Genomic DNA, 16454 nt, shown 5'->3' with positions numbered 1-16454 from the left:
CTTTTCTCTCAGAATTCTGACTTAAAAGTCAGACTTAAAAGTCAGAATTCTGACATTTTTTCCCCTCAGAATTCTGACTTTAAGCTCAGAATTTTGGACCTTAATGTAGATGGACATTATGAAGGAAGAGATGTGGGAGTAACTGACAAAGTTGTGAGTTGTTTGAGTCAGAATTCTGAGATAAAAGTCAGAATTTTTAGACAAAAAGTCAGAATGTTTAGATTATTGTACTAATTATTATACTGAAATAAAATTTAAAAATCAGTTAACTTTTTTAATTTTTTCAGTGGGCCGAATCCTCTTCCATAATTTTCACATTTCTAAATAAAGAAAAAAAAGTAGTTGTTTTATTGGAAGATACTGAAATGCACGTGTCGGCCAAGAGTTCACCTGATTGGTTGCTCTGCTTGTTCTTAATCAGAGCAGTCTGTGCTCAACCTGTTGCTTTCTTTGAACCTCCTGGAAAATAAAAACAAAACCTCGGTGGTCTGGAACTCATAACCCGGTTGGAGAGAGAATAAATGGCACCGAGCAGGCGTCATGGAGCCAAAAAGCAACAGCCCCTTCCAACCCTTGAGAGAAATGGGTCTTGCAGAGTCGATCAGAAAGATTCTGGATCTAAACTCCCCTGAAGAGGACGAAGCGCGTCAGTCCCAGTCTGAACATTTCAGCCGGGGTTTAATGTCGTTAAGCGTGAATGAACTCGTGGACAGGGAGTCCTCTCCTGCTGCTCGGAATCCACAGGTCGCACCGGAATCAGCCGGCACCAATTCCCTCCAGACACCGACGATGAATCGCGTCAGGCGGCGCCCCAAGGACCGAAAGAAGACTGCGTCTCGTTGCGGGGCTCCAGCTCCACAGCCGCCTGCAGAGCGCCATCCTCCTCCTCCTCCTCCAGCGCGCATGTTCTGCAGCTTCTGCAAACATAACGGTGAATCCTTGCTGATTTACGGATCCCACTGGCTGAAGAACCAGGCAGGGGAGGTTGTGTGTCCCTACCTGAGGCAGTATGTGTGTCCTCAGTGTGGCGCCACGGGGGCCAAAGCCCACACCAGGAGGTTCTGTCCTAAAGTGGACCCTTTTTACACGTCTGTCTACACTAAGACCAGACGCTAATTCATTTATTTCTTTTAATAATCCAGCATGTTTTTTACTTTTGTGTGTTGCTTGCTGTGTCTGTTTTTTTTTTTTTTTTGCATGTTTTCTGCTTGAAGTGATTTTCGTTCTAAAGCATTTTTAAGATAATGCTGTTTGTTTGTATAAATATTTTTTTGTAATGGCATGAATAATGACTGCAAGATGTTTTTTGGGGGGAGAGGGAGGAAAAGGAAATGTTGCAGTTTTGGAGCACAGCCAGCAAATGTCCAGGTTCACACATCTATATGCATGGAAAGACTTTACATGATAATTTGGGGAGATTGTAGTTGTATCAATACCTTTTCCACAATGTGACCATGACAGTATATTTCAAGATTTTAATGACTGACCTTTTTTTTTTATTCTTGAAGCAGCAGTGATGCCACTAATGCGTTACTTTATTGTACCTACTTTTTTAATAGAAAAAAAAAAAAACCTTACTTGCAAACTAGTAATCGGATTAAAATTCCTTGTTCAATTCATTCTACGTTACTTTTTTTTTATTTTACTTTCGGGAAGAAAAGAAAAAAAGAAAGTTGTTTGCTTCTGAGAGTGACATTCCATTACCTACATCTCACATGCAAAGACACAACTGGTGACCCGTCATTAACAATACAGGGGGAGGAAAGTGTGCATTTTCCAGCTGGACATATTGTGATTACTTTGTTTGTGTTGTTCTTAAAATAAGGTTTGTTGTACTCTCTGTGCAGGTGATTAAGTGTTATTCCGCTTCAACTAGAGGTCAAACTTAAAGAAACATTTGACTTCACAGCACAGTGCAGTCAAATTAACAGAGGTGGTCTCATCAGGTGGTTCAAAGCAAAGAGCAGTGACTGCAGGAGGGCCCTTGTCAGCCAAACAACAAAAGCTGGACTTTGGTGCCAAAGAAGTAAGTGGTGGAAGGTTGAAGTTGGTTGGGCAGTATGGTGTTGAAGAATAGCTAATTGATCTTCCACACATCCCATCTTCCACACTTAAACCCTGTTCAAACCCTGAAACTGGTGGTGGAGTGCAGATAGATGAAGTTGGTCAGTCTGTAGACTGCTGGTTAGCGAGACGGTATGCTGAGCTTTATGGGGAGATCCAGTGGATTGCGTGAGCTGATACTAGAGCTTCACTCAAGGACCTGGAAGATGGAAGTCCTGTTGGATAACACAGGTTGAAAGAACCTGTCCATGGAGAGCAAGCATGAAGCGACAGTGGAGAGGAAAAACTCCCCGTTGGAAAGAAACCTCTGGCAGAACCAGGCTCAACATGGCGGTCTTCTACCGGACTGGTTGAGATGAGACAGAGAACGCAGTAAGAGTCCGAGAGGAATGACACTCTGATGAACCTTTAGCTATGATGGTGGAGGAGGGGCTGGCGGTGGGTTTAAACGGGGTCATCTGAAAAAAGTTACACAGCGCAACCACCGCTTGCGCACAAAGACAAGGAGCACCAGTTCCTACATGAATACTGTCATGAAGCCTATAACTGCAGCCCTAGACATTTTGCAAGGTGACTGCCCATATGGGACTTTACTACCATCACTTGAAGTCCTGATGCCCTATCCAGGATTACTGCAGGCCTTCCAGATGCCATAGTGAAGGTATGTTCCATCTTACACTAATGAATATGGAACAGAATATAATGCGTCATTGCAAGATAAAAGCGAATAAAAATGTTAAGTAACCTAAAACAAAATTTGATCCATGATACTGATCCCACAACACAAGTAATTCATTGATATTACTTTTTGGCCTTATAGCCATAAACATACAGAATCTATTATTTTTTCAGGCTATCCATATTTGTTTTGCTGGTGTGCTGGATGACAGATGCACTTCTAACAGTTGTCAGTTGTCCAAAATTTAAACTTCGATGGCTGAAAGATGCAGGTAGGAAGGATCAAGTAAAAGAGCATTTAAAAGCCGAGTGTTGCGCAACTGCTCCTGCTGCACGGAGTCCTCCAAGTGTGCCCTCCACATCTGCCAGCCAAGGGGAGATTTAATTTCTGTAATTTGAGGTGGAGCCAGAAGATGACACCAACTCTGCAGAAAATGAAGTGATGGACTACCTGAGGTCAGACCTTCAGATTCTGCTTCTGTTTTTAAACATAAAGAATATTTTCTTGAAGTATAACCCTCCAACCCCATCGAGTGCTCCTGTGAACCAGCTTTTCAGCCTTGGAGGTTTGGTGATCAGGCCGAAAAGAAATAGACTTTTTGATAAGATGTTTGAAAAACTTCTGTTAATGAGATCCAACCTCTGGTTCAATTGCAACATGCCCCTGTTTCCACTACTAACCTATATAGAAGTTTCTGAAAAAGCAAAGAAACAAATTCAGGTTACATTTGGTGCTATAAACTGTTGCTCTTTTGTGTTACCAGACTTTGCTGCTCTAATGCTGTAAATAACAGGTTCAGTGTTCATAAAATATATGGCATTTTCTTAGAAAGGTTTAATAATAGCTTGATTAAAAAACAGTGTAAAAAAAGTTAATGATAAATGACAAATTTTGCTTGCACAATATAAGCTGTTTAATATATCAGGCTAAAGGGACTGCTATTATTTTATTTAAAGTAAAAGTATTTTTCGTGAAGTCAATGACTGTCTTTTTTTATTTCTTTTCAAAAAGTATGTTAAGTAAGTTAAAAAATACTTTTTATTCATTTCATCAAAGTAAAAAGGGACAGTCTTTGTTTATATATATTTTTGAAAACCACCGTTTGCAGGTAAAGTTCTTAAGTTGAACTTAAATGTCAGAAGTTATGTTGTTAATTTTATTGATGAAAATGTATTCAAAATAGAGTATTGGCAAAACTGGTTATAATTTTTATAGTAAGGTCGTACAGGAATTGCTGCCAACTGTATAGGAAATAAAGTAACTTGTAATCTAAATCAGTTACTTTTATGTTTAAGTCATCAGTCTAGTTACTTTTCAAATGAGTAAACAGTAATCAGGTTACTTTTTCCACTACTTTGGACTGTAATGATGTTTTTCTTTTTTATGCATCCATAAAATGTGGTCCTGGAACATTCCATTGACATGGGCCCACATGTTTGAAGCATGCATATGCATGGAAAAAAAACCTTTAGTGAAGTGTTTCATGATCACTGAGATGTACAAAAACGATTGTTGTGTGAAAGAGTGAGGAAGTTCATAAATCCTGGTCAGTAACAGTTCAGCTATGGAACTAACCCAATCAAACGCCATATTTTAAAGTTGGATAATTGAAATGATCTAGTTTGCTTACTAACTGATCATGTTGATGTTGTTAAGATTATTCAGTTTCTGCTAATACTTCAACACCAGAATAGAGATCTAGAAAATGTATCATTAATAATTAGGTGTTTAATCATTTCATATAATCTGTCTGGTGTTCCCTTTAATTAGAAACGGTATGCAGATGTTTTGGTTTAAAACAAACAGGCTCAGCTAGATTACTGAAAAAATTTTGAATCAAATACTCAATACAATTTAGATTAATAAAAAAAAACCTGTAATTTCTTGTTCAAATAATGCAATAAAATAGCTCTCAGTTAGATCTCAGATGTTACTTCAAAAGATCTGAGATACCTCAGTTTCATTATGAAACTGATACAAATCTTGACACTTTAATATAGATTAAGGCAGCTAAACAATTAGTCAAGCCAAGACCAGATTCTGGTTGTATAAATAACTTTTATTCAGGAGAAACTAAATAACGAAACATAACCAAACCAAACATCCTGAAATTAAGAATAAATGGCAAAAAAACAGCTTTTGTATTATACTTATTGTATCAACTTGTATACTCTTATTACAGATGAACAAGACAGCAACTGCATGAGAACAACACCCTTAGCAAAGCAATTAGCGCATGGAGCTTCTTGAAGGTTTGCGTCGCAGATTCTCCAGTTCTCGATGAGCAACCATCACCTTTCGGCTAAAACAAAGAGAAAATGAGCCTGAGCTTTTCTTCCCCCTCTGGTTAGGCAGTAGCTATGTGAAACATCCTGAATCAGAAGTACTGATTGTTCAGTTATACAGTTTACAGCTTGGGGTGATTTTACAACTTTTGTACATCTAGAGTCTGAAAGCACAAGCTCAGATATTTAATATAGAGCTATTTTCATCACGTATTCAAGTTTTACCACAGAACCCAAACTGGATTAGGTATGGAGTTTGACTGGGTTACTTAAACACATAAATATGAATTGATTTAAATGTTTCTTGTCCTTAGGAGATGGAGATGCATAGTTATTTTGCTGTCAATAACCTATTTTCTCCCAAGAATGCTCTTTATTAATCTGAAACCATGAATTATTTAATAAAAATTATTATTATTCAGCCCCCTTGAGTGTTGATCCAGTGTGTATGACGTCATCGGCGTGCCAGACTGGAGTCGTGACAGGCAGCCTTCTATTCATCCGGCTAGCTAATCTGAATCGTTCAATTCCATTTTGATAGTGAGATCATCTGTGGTAGTAGCACTAGACATCTTCCAGGCATGTGAGTAAAACTAGCAGCAGTTCAGCGGACAGGATGAATGAACGGTAGCCGGAATGCGCGCATGACATCATACACACTCCGCTTTGTTTTTTAAAAGTATAAATATAAAAAATATAACTGCGGATGTCTGGGGGACAGGGATTCTCCTACATGTTATGAATGCTGGCGTACCATAAATGATAAACTATGAACAGTTTAGTTTGTGCCTTCAAGTCGTTCCCCATAGGAAGATGTAACTTGGATATAACCTATAACAGAATATCTTCAGAACAGCTCCAAATGACATAAAACTAATATGGGTGAGTAGAACATGATGTAATAACGTAAAATCAAGGGGCCAATGTAAAAAAAACGGTGTTCCCCTTTAAGGGTCTTGCTCAGGAACCCAGAGTTGACTTTACCATTCAGAAAGTTGGTTATTCTAGACATACTAGACTAGGGTAGCAGAAACTGAACACACATACTATTGTCTTGCTCTATATCATAAAATAAGATCCAAGTAGGTTTGTGTTTTTAATGAAAAAAAAATAGAGGAAATGAGTGCTGCACTGTATCTTCATCACTGAAGTTCAATTAAATTAAAAAATACTATATAAATCTCAAAGGGAAATTAAATGCTGCAGTGGTTCATACTCATTCATACTCATCTTTTTTTTTTATATTATGCCTCTTACAGTGGACATGCACTTATGATGGAAATTGCAGACCCCTCCATGATTTCTAAGTGGGAGTACTTGCTAAGTAGCAGGATGTTTAAATACTTATTTTCCTCACTGTAAATAAATGAAAGCATATTTTTTTAGGGGGTTGCCTGTTTGTTGTTTCTTTCATTGTTTTTTGGGTCACAGGCTGAAATATACAAGAATCCCTTCCCCACATGGTATTTGTAAGATATCAAGGTTAGCAGCAACCAGCATCGATGATGTTGCTTGAACCCTGAACTTGAATCCATCAACAGGATTCACAGGTTTTTCCTTCATGCGAAGACTGAATAGGTGGAGTTTTACATGAACAGGTGTTTTAAACGATAGGTCCTGTTTCTCTTTAAAATTCAAACATCTAACAACACAAAATTACACTTTCCATGCCCTGGTAAGCAGCTTCTGGGATGATCTAAGTTAAGGACTTTTTGTATTTCTGCTCTGGGTGTGAAGACTCCATTAGCAGCATCATCAACCACATCAAAGCTTTACTTGAAGTTTTAACCAGGAAAGATATACAGCTCGCACAACTACAGCAGCCAATCAGAACACAGATATGGGTTATAAAGTAGATTAAAGCTGCAAGGGGCTATAAAACATGAGACATCTTCAGTAGTTAGGAGAGTAAAGAGGAAAATGATGAAAGAGATTAAACGGAAATGTTTTCTACTGACTTCATAGAGGAGAGTTCTCTGATCAGTCCGCAGATCAGCTCCGTGGCATCTTCAAGACGGCTTGATCCATCAGATTCTTCTTCACTGGATAAAAAAACAGAAAACATTCATCGCTTGGTCACTTTAAATATCAATGTTTGTCCATTTTTCTTATTTTTACGCAGGGATTCACTTTCTTCTCAAACAGTGCAGAATTCATGATGATCAAATTCTTTCTTAGAATCTTTTTTTTTTTACAAAAGGATTTTGAAAGACCAATCTGACTGCAGCAGGCTGGTTACAACTCCGTCAGCCTCTTTAACCTAACATGTCCATTTCAAAGCATGAGTATAAGGGCACAAGCCCTAACTCTGAAAATGAGAAAAATTAGTGAAATTCATCTGTGCAATTACTATATGTTTCTGCTCATTTTGATCATTTTTGGCTTAAGCGAAAGAAGACCCCAAATTATGCTTCTAATTCTTTAATTTTGAAGAAAAACTATTAAAAATGTATAACTGTGTCCATGCACTCTACCATGCATACACTATACTTTTTCAGGGATCCTTTTGCTGGGATAATTACATCAGTGCAGAAAGAAAAGGACATGGAGTTGATCAGTCTGTGGCTCTACTGAGGTGTTTAAGAAGCCCACAGAGCTTCCCAGCAGAGCATGATGTGCTCTAAAACAAAGGTATTCAACAAGATGATAACAGGTATGCAGGGGTGCTGTGACAATCCTTTCTGACCCAAATGACAAACAATTTAGGTAACGTACTAACATCAGGTTAAGTCCTGATTATTAACACCTCAGCCCCCTTTGTGATGTTAACACCTTTCTCTGCACTAACCCTACCAACCCTAGGATGAACATGCCAAAGGGGCGTTCTTCCTCCATTTCTTGGTCAAAAGAACCATGAAATACCCTGGTAGACAGCTGCTCTGACTTTGGACTCGATGAAACAAAGTGAACCAGCACAAGACAATACATCTCCATATCTGGATCAGGTTTGTACTCTTCGTTAAGACCATGGAATCTTTTAATAAAATGCGAAATACATTTCTCTCTGGAAGGATGACTTTAAATCATCAAGCAGAACTCCAATCATTCTCTTTATCCCAGCTGTGATGACGCTGTCTCTGGTGAATGACTTTATACAAGGAATCCAAAAGCTTTTGAATTTTCCTTAACCCTTTAAAGGGCAAGTTACTGTTTTTGATCACTTGCATACCCCTTAGAAATGGAGTCCCCACCCGTCCCTCAGTGAGGTCTAGAAACACAAGATCATTATCCAGCCATTTAGCAAAGATACCGCTACATGGCTGTAAGTCTTATGTTAGAATTTGACCAATTATATGAGCCTTTGAATGATATATTACATACTGTATATTAAGTTGGAAAAAAGTTAACAGGTTAAGAAAATAAGGTAAAAAGAATTGAAAAGTTAAAAAGTTAATAAGCCTAGTTAACAATTATATTTAGGTTTATAAACTAAAAAGTGCCAGTATCAGCATTAATGCCTCTAAGGCTATGTTGCACCAAAAAAAGTTTTTTTGGTGCAACAAAAGTGTTTTTCGTGAATTTCTTATAGAAGCACTTTTTAAAAAATTTTTCTTAATTAATTCAGGCAAGTTGGCGCTTCTTCTTATTACGTTGACATTTGTCATTAAAATAACCATTTTTTTTTTAATGTTACAAAGGTAATAATGTCTTGTCCTTGATTCCAATAATACTTAAATAATAAATTTAGATTTTTTTTAAGTATTTCACTGAGTGCCCTATAAAGGGTTAAAACCTTAATTAGGATTCCACTTTGCTTCAGGATCCAACAGGGTTGGGGTTACCCCTATAGTTTGAATTTGACACTGAATTTTCCCTACATATACTCACATTTAGCAATATGAACATCCTCCTTTAGCAATGATCTAGTTTACCGTACTGGAAGAGAAAACTGCCCATTTTCTACTGGACGACTTATGAGTCAGCAGTCTTTCATGTAACTTTGTAGGTCATACAATAAACATGACATCAAATTTTTACATTCAAAAGAATACATAGCTGATTTGATGTTCTAATTCTGTAAGGAAGGGAATCTTAAGTTTACATTAGCAGTAAGCTGTAACCATCAAAATGTAAAAAATAAAAAAGGCTTCAATCGATACAAGGCTTACCTTTTCTACATTTTTTATATAAACATATTTTTTGATCATACTGACATTTGACATTTGACAAGAGCAGACTGCAGCGTGTCATCCGGTCTGCAGAGAAGGTGATTGGCTGCAACCTCCCATCTCTCCAGGAGCTGCACGCCTCCAGGACTCTGAGGCGTGCAGGGAAGATTGTGGCTGATCCCTCGCACCCCAGTCACAGACTATTTCAGCCACTACCCTCTGGCAGGAGGCTGCGGTCCATCAGGACCAGAACCTCCCGTCACAAAAACAGTTTTTTCCCATCTGCTATCGGCCTTATCAACAAGGCCAAGACCCGCCCGTGACACTGGACAATGTTTCTCTCCCCCATTCAGGATTTCTGCGTTACATTAACGCACAGTCTACTGTTTGTATATAGCTTCTGTGTATATATATATATATATATATATATATATATATATATATTTTTTTTTTTTTTTTATATATATATTCTATCTTATTTTGCTATTTTGTTTTGTTTTTTTGTCTGCACCAACAACACCAAGTCAAATTCCTTGTAAGTGCAAACCTACTTGGCAATAAACTTGATTCTGATTCTGATTTTTGAGATACAATTCTAAACTCAAACTTGTTTCATTTATTGACATTTTTCTTACATGAGGGGAATGGTGTTAAGCTGTGAGTCTGACACGTAATCTAAGCATCCAGAGCTCAACAAGTCGCCTGGGTCCCTGGTTGGAGTGTGTTCAGCTACAGATGGACCAGCAGCTGTATCATCATTGGAATCACACTGTACAAAGAAAGGGGGGAGGGGGGGATCAATCCAAACAGCTTTCAAACACATGAAGGACTGTAGGAAGAGGGCTGTTTAAAAGGGCATAAATTGTTATAGGATCTATCTCAGCTACTTACGCTGTAACTCCTCTCTGGGACTGAAGATGTCAGTGAAGCGACACAGAGTTTCTTAGAACCACTGTTTAATTCTTTAGAGAGAGAGTCTGCAGAGGAAGAGCTTTGCTCAGTCGTCTCTATATTTCTTTCATCTGTTGTCCCGCTGGAACAGCACATGTGTGGACCAGCAGCCTCAGCATCACTTTCCTCAGGCTGCTTTGCACCGAGGGTATTTATCTCGACTTTTTGAGAGAAATCTTCACCCATTTTTATTTGAATTTCCGGCACCTGAGCCTCTGTTGCCAGCAGGTTCTCCAGATGTTTCTTTTCTTCTTCCTTTGCGGGTTGTATAAATTCTGTGTTGCCATTTAGCTCTGAACCAGCCAGAGAGCCTCCGCTGGCCTCATGTTGTCCTCCCTCTAAGCAGGCTGGGTTAATCGTGGTACCGGTTCCATTTGATTCTATCACAGCATGGCTGACTTCAGTTCCCGCTCTGTGTTGAAAGTAAAAAATGTCAGTAATAAAATACAGCTATACAAAGAAAAACCCACAATGGTCAAAGAAATAACATGAATCTATCAAAAAGTAATAATTAATAAAGCTTCTATGAAATTGAACAAATTAAAGTCAGACTTTGCTTTTCAACCAAGCTTCAACAAAATGACTTAAGAAAATAAACTCCTAAAACAGGCTTAGACAAAAATGTTGGTACCCTTAATATTTTGTTACAAAACCGTTTAAGTCAACTACTGCAATCAATGGCTTCCTGTATCTATCAATGAGACTTCTGCTCCTCTCAGTAAGTATTTTGGTCCACTTTTTATGAACAAACTACTCCAGATGTCTCAGTTTGGAATGGTGCCTTTTCCAGACGGCTGTTTTCAGCTCCTTTAAAAGATGCTAAATAGGGTTTGGGTCAGAGCTCATAAAATGCCACTTCAGAATAGCCATTCTTGGTTGTTTTTAGCTGTTTTTGGTCATTATCCTGCAAAAGACCCATGACCTGCGACTGAGACCAAGCTTTCTGACTCTGAGCAGAACATCTCTCAAGAATCCATTGATAGTTTAAGATTTCAAAGTACTATGTGGAGATTTAAGACACTCTGAGCCAGAAGAAGCAAAGGAGCTCCAGAGAATAACAGAGCCTCCTTCATGTTTCACAGTAGGGACGGTGTCCTTTTCTGTGTTTCCTTAAACATAGAGCTAATGTGCCTTTGTTTTTGTCTCATTTGCCCATGGAACATTTTCCCAGAGGCTTAGTGGATTGTCAGCACGCCATTTGGTAAATTCCAGTCTGGCTTTTTTGTCATTTGTTTCCAACAATGGTGTCTTTCTTGGCCATCTCCCACTGAGTCCACTTTAGCTCAAACCATGATGGATGGTCTGAAATGACGATGTTACTTTAGATTGAAGGTCGCCTTTAATCTGTTTAGAACATTTTCTTGGCTCCATATCCATCTTGATTTGTCAACAATTTTCCTTCTGTTGCCACTTCTATGGGGGTTGGCTAAACTCCTTGGATCTTACATTTATGAACAATATGTACAACTGCAGTCATAATTAAGTGTGGTACACACCATGTAAACAAGGTACCATCATTTTGGTCCAGGTCTTTTTCCTTAATTCATTTATATTTTTTCATAATTCTATTGTTGCAGGGTTTAAAAGCAGGTTTAGTGATTTCTGTGACCATTGTGGCTTTCTTTGGATAATCTCTGTATTATTATATAAACCTTATGGACTGTGTACAGTGCAATAATATGGCCATGCTAAGACATTACAAGAATTGAGTTTTATTATTATGAAAACATTTTGTTTGGACTGCTCTTTCTTCTAAGAGTTCCCACAAAAGTACCTCTTTATTCGTCTTCAATTTATATACAACTTTAACTGCTATAGTATTATATAGTTTTAGGACTTAATTGTCATTATATTACAACTTTATTCTCATAATTGAGAGTGTATATATATATATAGATATATATATATATATATATATATATATATATATATATATATATATATATATATATATATATATATATATATATACACTATATTGCCAAAAGTATTTGCTCACCTGCCTTGACTCACATATGAGCTTAAGTGACATCCCGTTCCTAATCCATAGGGTTCAATATGACGTCGGTCCACCCTTTGCAGCTAGAACAGCTTCAACTCTTCTGGGAATGCTGTCCACAAGGTTTAGGAGTGTGTTTATGGGAATTTTTGACCATTCTTCCAGAAGCGCATTTGTGAGGTCGCACACTGATGTTGGACGAGAAGGCCTGGCTCTCAGTCTCCGCTCTAATTCATCCCAAAGGTGTTCTATCGGGTTGAGGTCAGGACTCTGTGCAGGCCAGTCAAGTTCATCCACACCAGACTCTGTCATCCATGTCTTTATGGACCTTGCTTTGTGCACTGGTGCACAGTCATGTTGGAAGAGGAAGGGGCCAGCTCCAAACTGTTCCCACAAAGTTGGGAGCATGGAATTGTCCAAAATGTCTTGGTATGCTGAAGCATTCAGAGTTCCTTTCACTGGAACTAAGGGGCCAAGCCCAGCTCCTGAAAAACAACCCCACACCATAATCCCCCCTCCACCAAACTTTACACTTGGCACAATGCAGTCAGACAAGTACCGTTCTCCTGGCAACCGCCAAACCAAGACCCGTCCATCAGATTGCCAGATGGAGAAGCGCGATTCGTCACTCCAGAGAACGCGTCTCCACTGCTCTAGAGTCCAGTGGCGGCGTGCTTTACACCACCGCATCCGACGCTTTGCATTGCACTTGGTGATGTATGGCTTGGATGCAGCTGCTCGACCATGGAAACCCATTCCATGAAGCTCTCTGCGCACTGTTCTTGAGCTAATCTGAAGGCCACATGAAGTTTGGAGGTCTGTAGTGATTGACTCTGCAGAAAGTTGGCGACCTCTTCGCACTATGCGCGTCAGCATCCGCTGACCCCGCTCCGTCAGTTTACGTGGCCTACCACTTCGTGGCTGAGTTGCTGTCGTTCCCAAACACTTCCATTTTCTTATAATACAGCTGACAGTTGACTGTGGAATATTTAGGAGCGAGGAAATTTCACGACTGGATTTGTTGCACAGGTGGCATCCTATCACAGTTCCACGCTGGAATTCACTGAGCTCCTGAGAGCGACCCATTCTTTCACAAATGTTTGTAAAAACAGTCTGCATGCCTAGGTGCTTGAATTTATACACCTGTGGCCATGGAAGTGATTGGAACACCTGATTCCAATAATTTGGATGGGTGAGCAAATACTTTTGGCAATATAGTGTATATATATATATATATATATATATATATATATATATATATATATATATATATACATATATCCTAAATAAATACTCCTTTAAAATATCTGTCATTTGCTGAGAAACCTGCTTCATTAAATGAATATTTGATAAAGCATTTTCATTACTCCTCCCATGAGGATAAGTAACTATGAATAAAGACTATTACCATCAGGTGGAAGGTACATAATTATCCAGTTTAACTGAGAAATACTTTTGTCCATCAGTTAATGCTGAATTTGAATGAAGAAAATTCAGTGATGTGAATGCCAATGTTCATCTTACAATGTGTATGTTTCTCTTCTATTAGTGTAATATCTATGAATAATACCGCTGTCAGGCAAGAACAGTTTCAGACTTGTTCTGACAATGAAGGACTATTCTACTGAACATGCAGTTAATTCATTCCTTCACTGTATCGTGTAATGATACTTAAAAGGTAAGAAAATACTGACCGGTGATCATCTCCACTGTGCGGGCACTGAGGCTCTTCTGTGGTTGCCTCCATGACCTCAGCTGAGATGTGAGAAGGTGCCGACTCTAAATGTATCGGGGAGACATCTTCCTCTAAAGCTTCCAGCTCAGCTGTTCTATCACGCGCCTCTCCGTCTCTCTGTTGTGTCCGTAGATAGTAACTCCGTTCCTTCTCTGTCAGACCGCACATTCCCATCCTTCGCTTCTTCTTGACTGGGAAACTCACCGCCGACTCCTTGGCATCGCTCAGAAAACAGCTGGGCTGATCTTTCTCAGTGTCTTGATTTCTCTTTAAATTACAGCCTTCCTTTTCAACAACTTGCTTCTCCAAAATGCCACAAGAGGATTCGCTGTCATTATCAGAGACAGGCAGAGATACCTGCGGTTGGTTTGGTGATCTGCTACATTCTTCTGAGGCTGTTCCTTTTCCATTAATACAATCATTAGCATGCTCTTCATGGCTTTTCAGCTCAAAACCAGGATTTGGATCATGAACAGCAGTCTCTTCCCTCTCTGTATTTCCAATCTCTGCAGCATGTGTCCCTTCTGAATTGTTTCCCATATTAGGACCATCTGGTTTTAAGAGACAGGACAGTTCCTCTACCTGATGCTGTTTAATTTTGACTGCTGGACTGTCTTCAGGATTGGACTGCAGCAGCTCTTTGCCAGCCTCTTTAACATCTCCTTTGTTTCCCTATATTTAAAACAGAATCCAACTTATCAGTTTGTTTGGATTTAATACATTTAGCGGCTCTGCTCCTGCGCTAACTACCTTTGAAAGGAGAGCCACATCAGTCGAAAATGTCATCTTCTTTGACCGAAGGGACCGAGTTCGTGGTGGAGAAAAGTCCCCTTGAAAATTACAAAGACAGTGAGGAAAGCTGCTTTGACTTTAAGTTTCTTAAAGGTATAGAGGAGGATTTTCATGAATTTTTGAATACTTGCCCTCTCCCCAAAAAAATGCAAATACCGGTGCACTCAGCTGTACCCGATCCTGAGAGGGAACACCTATTAAACACGTGCGAGAGCGTGCACAAGCCCATTTTTCCTTGTATATGCTCCATTTAAAATTTGCTGTTTGCATCTCTCATACAAGCTTCCTTTCCAAAAGAAGATTTGCAGTTTTTCCACTATGTCAGACTCATCACCAGTAAGTTAAAATGGGGACGAGCCCCTAGGACGGCCTTACGTACGTATATCACTAGAATGATTGACAATTAGGAGGACCACTTATTTTGATGATCCAACTGGAAAAAGAACATCCTTCACTATACCTTTAACTTACACCGACTACTTCAGAAGGCTGTGCTGGGTACAATCAACAGAGAATAAGCTCTTGAAGCTCAGCAATAAGCTCATCAAGGATCTAATCAAACGGTTAGAGGACTGTTATACAGCATGCGATGATGAGGAAAAAATAAAGCTTTTCTCTATCTCCCTTCACATCCACTGTATTTCCCAGCGTAGAAACAGAATAAAGGTGTAGAAACCCAACAAAAATGGCCCATTTAAGGAGACAGTACCTTTTTATTCACATACCGGGCACTAGGTGGGATCTTTCTGTGTCATTTTAGTTTGAACTCATCTAATTCATTCATTTGACTTTAACCTAAATAGATTTTAGACCAACAATGGATTATGACGATATGATATGACAGCATTATTAAGTAGATTAACTTAACTGTTTTTAATTTAACCATCACAGGAACTTACTGAGTCCCCCTTCCTTTAAAATGAGCATTTTCTCTAAAGCTGCACAATATATTAAATCACAACAGTCATCTCAATATCACTATGTATAATAATGACTGTGATAGGACTGCCTCTATGCAGTGTTTGGTTTTCAACATAAACAAATAGCTGATGTAGATTAAACGTGTTTAGGTCAGATAAGAGCAAAACTTAACTTTTTTTAGCCAACACGCAAAATGCCAAAGGTCTATGATTAGAAAGTTCCCTTTATAGTGGCTTCACTACCTCCCCATCATGAAATACAGTAGTGGCACCATCATGCAGTGGGGATTCATTCTCCTCAGGGATAAAAAGGCTGTTTAAAATTGATAGAAAGATGGATTTAAAAATAAATACAAAGCAAAGACAGACACAGCTACAGAGGTTTACAAAGCAAATCTGTTAAAGCCCATACTATAATTTAATGAAAGAATCTGTGACAAGACCTGGAATTTTACAGATGCAATCAATCAGTGCTGCAGCTATGGGTCCAAAACAAAATGTTAATGATATATTAGTCACAATAATTTCACTGGTTAAATGAGGTGTTTCTTTTACCGTTTCTGTTATTCTGTGTTTTCCCTTTGTCCATTTTCCTTTAAATAAAAAATAAAAAAGTTGATTTAAACACATGATTAGACAGGACGGAATACAAACACCATTTTATACTCATTTGAATTGTCTTAATACAACAATTTTAGAGCAACTATTTAGCTAGCAAAATTCGGCTTAGCTAACAAAGTGAAAAGTGGTTTTAAACGTTAAATCATCTTCAATTAAGGCATTAGTTTAGATATTTTTGTCTCTGAGTGTATTTTCCATCTTGATAAGCACTTTCTAACGTTGGGATGAAAACATTTCTCACCGAAATGCGTGCGTCTTTAACAGGATCAGACGTCACAGCTTTACGTCAGAAGTAGGCG

The 16454-nt window shown here is 38.6% G+C and overlaps 2 protein-coding genes across 2 annotated transcripts; one reads left to right on the top strand and one right to left on the bottom strand.

Annotated features, from left to right (window-relative positions):
* The first annotated feature begins 398 nt into the window (after positions 1–398).
* nanos3 (nanos homolog 3) lies at positions 399–1609 on the top strand. The gene has a single exon (XM_038284753.1). The coding sequence runs from the start codon at positions 541–543 to the stop codon at positions 1114–1116; it is 576 nt and encodes a 191-aa protein (XP_038140681.1). The 5' UTR covers positions 399–540; the 3' UTR covers positions 1117–1609.
* A 3156-nt stretch (positions 1610–4765) lies between these two features.
* LOC119783279 lies at positions 4766–16428 on the bottom strand. The gene is made up of 8 exons (XM_038284713.1): positions 16397–16428; positions 16090–16127; positions 14573–14652; positions 13782–14494; positions 10029–10500; positions 9773–9906; positions 6987–7070; positions 4766–5045 (listed from the first exon to the last, which is right to left on the bottom strand). Exons 2-8 carry the CDS (start codon positions 16121–16123, stop codon positions 4973–4975), a joined length of 1590 nt encoding a protein of 529 aa, XP_038140641.1. The 5' UTR covers positions 16124–16127; positions 16397–16428; the 3' UTR covers positions 4766–4972.
* Between the last annotated feature and the right edge of the window lie 26 nt (positions 16429–16454).

Source organism: Cyprinodon tularosa, unplaced genomic scaffold (assembly GCF_016077235.1).
Source record: "Cyprinodon tularosa strain WSP-4 unplaced genomic scaffold, ASM1607723v1 ctg201, whole genome shotgun sequence".
In the NCBI taxonomy this organism is placed as follows: Eukaryota; Metazoa; Chordata; class Actinopteri; order Cyprinodontiformes; family Cyprinodontidae; genus Cyprinodon; species Cyprinodon tularosa.
Note: the sequence above shows the minus strand (reverse complement) of the source record. Positions and strands in the feature narration are given on the sequence as shown.

Coding starts and splice junctions, on each gene's coding strand:
- LOC119783279 (XM_038284713.1), bottom strand. CDS start 16,123: ATGGACAAAGGGAAAACACAGAATAACAGAAACG. Junction 14,653..16,089: donor AACACAGAATAACAGAAACG/GTAAAAGAAACA, acceptor GTAATTTTCAAG/GGGACTTTTCTCCACCACGA. Junction 7,071..9,772: donor CTTAACACCATTCCCCTCAT/GTAAGAAAAATG, acceptor TTTTTTATCCAG/TGAAGAAGAATCTGATGGAT.
- nanos3 (XM_038284753.1), top strand. CDS start 541: ATGGAGCCAAAAAGCAACAGCCCCTTCCAACCCTTGAGAGAAATGGGT.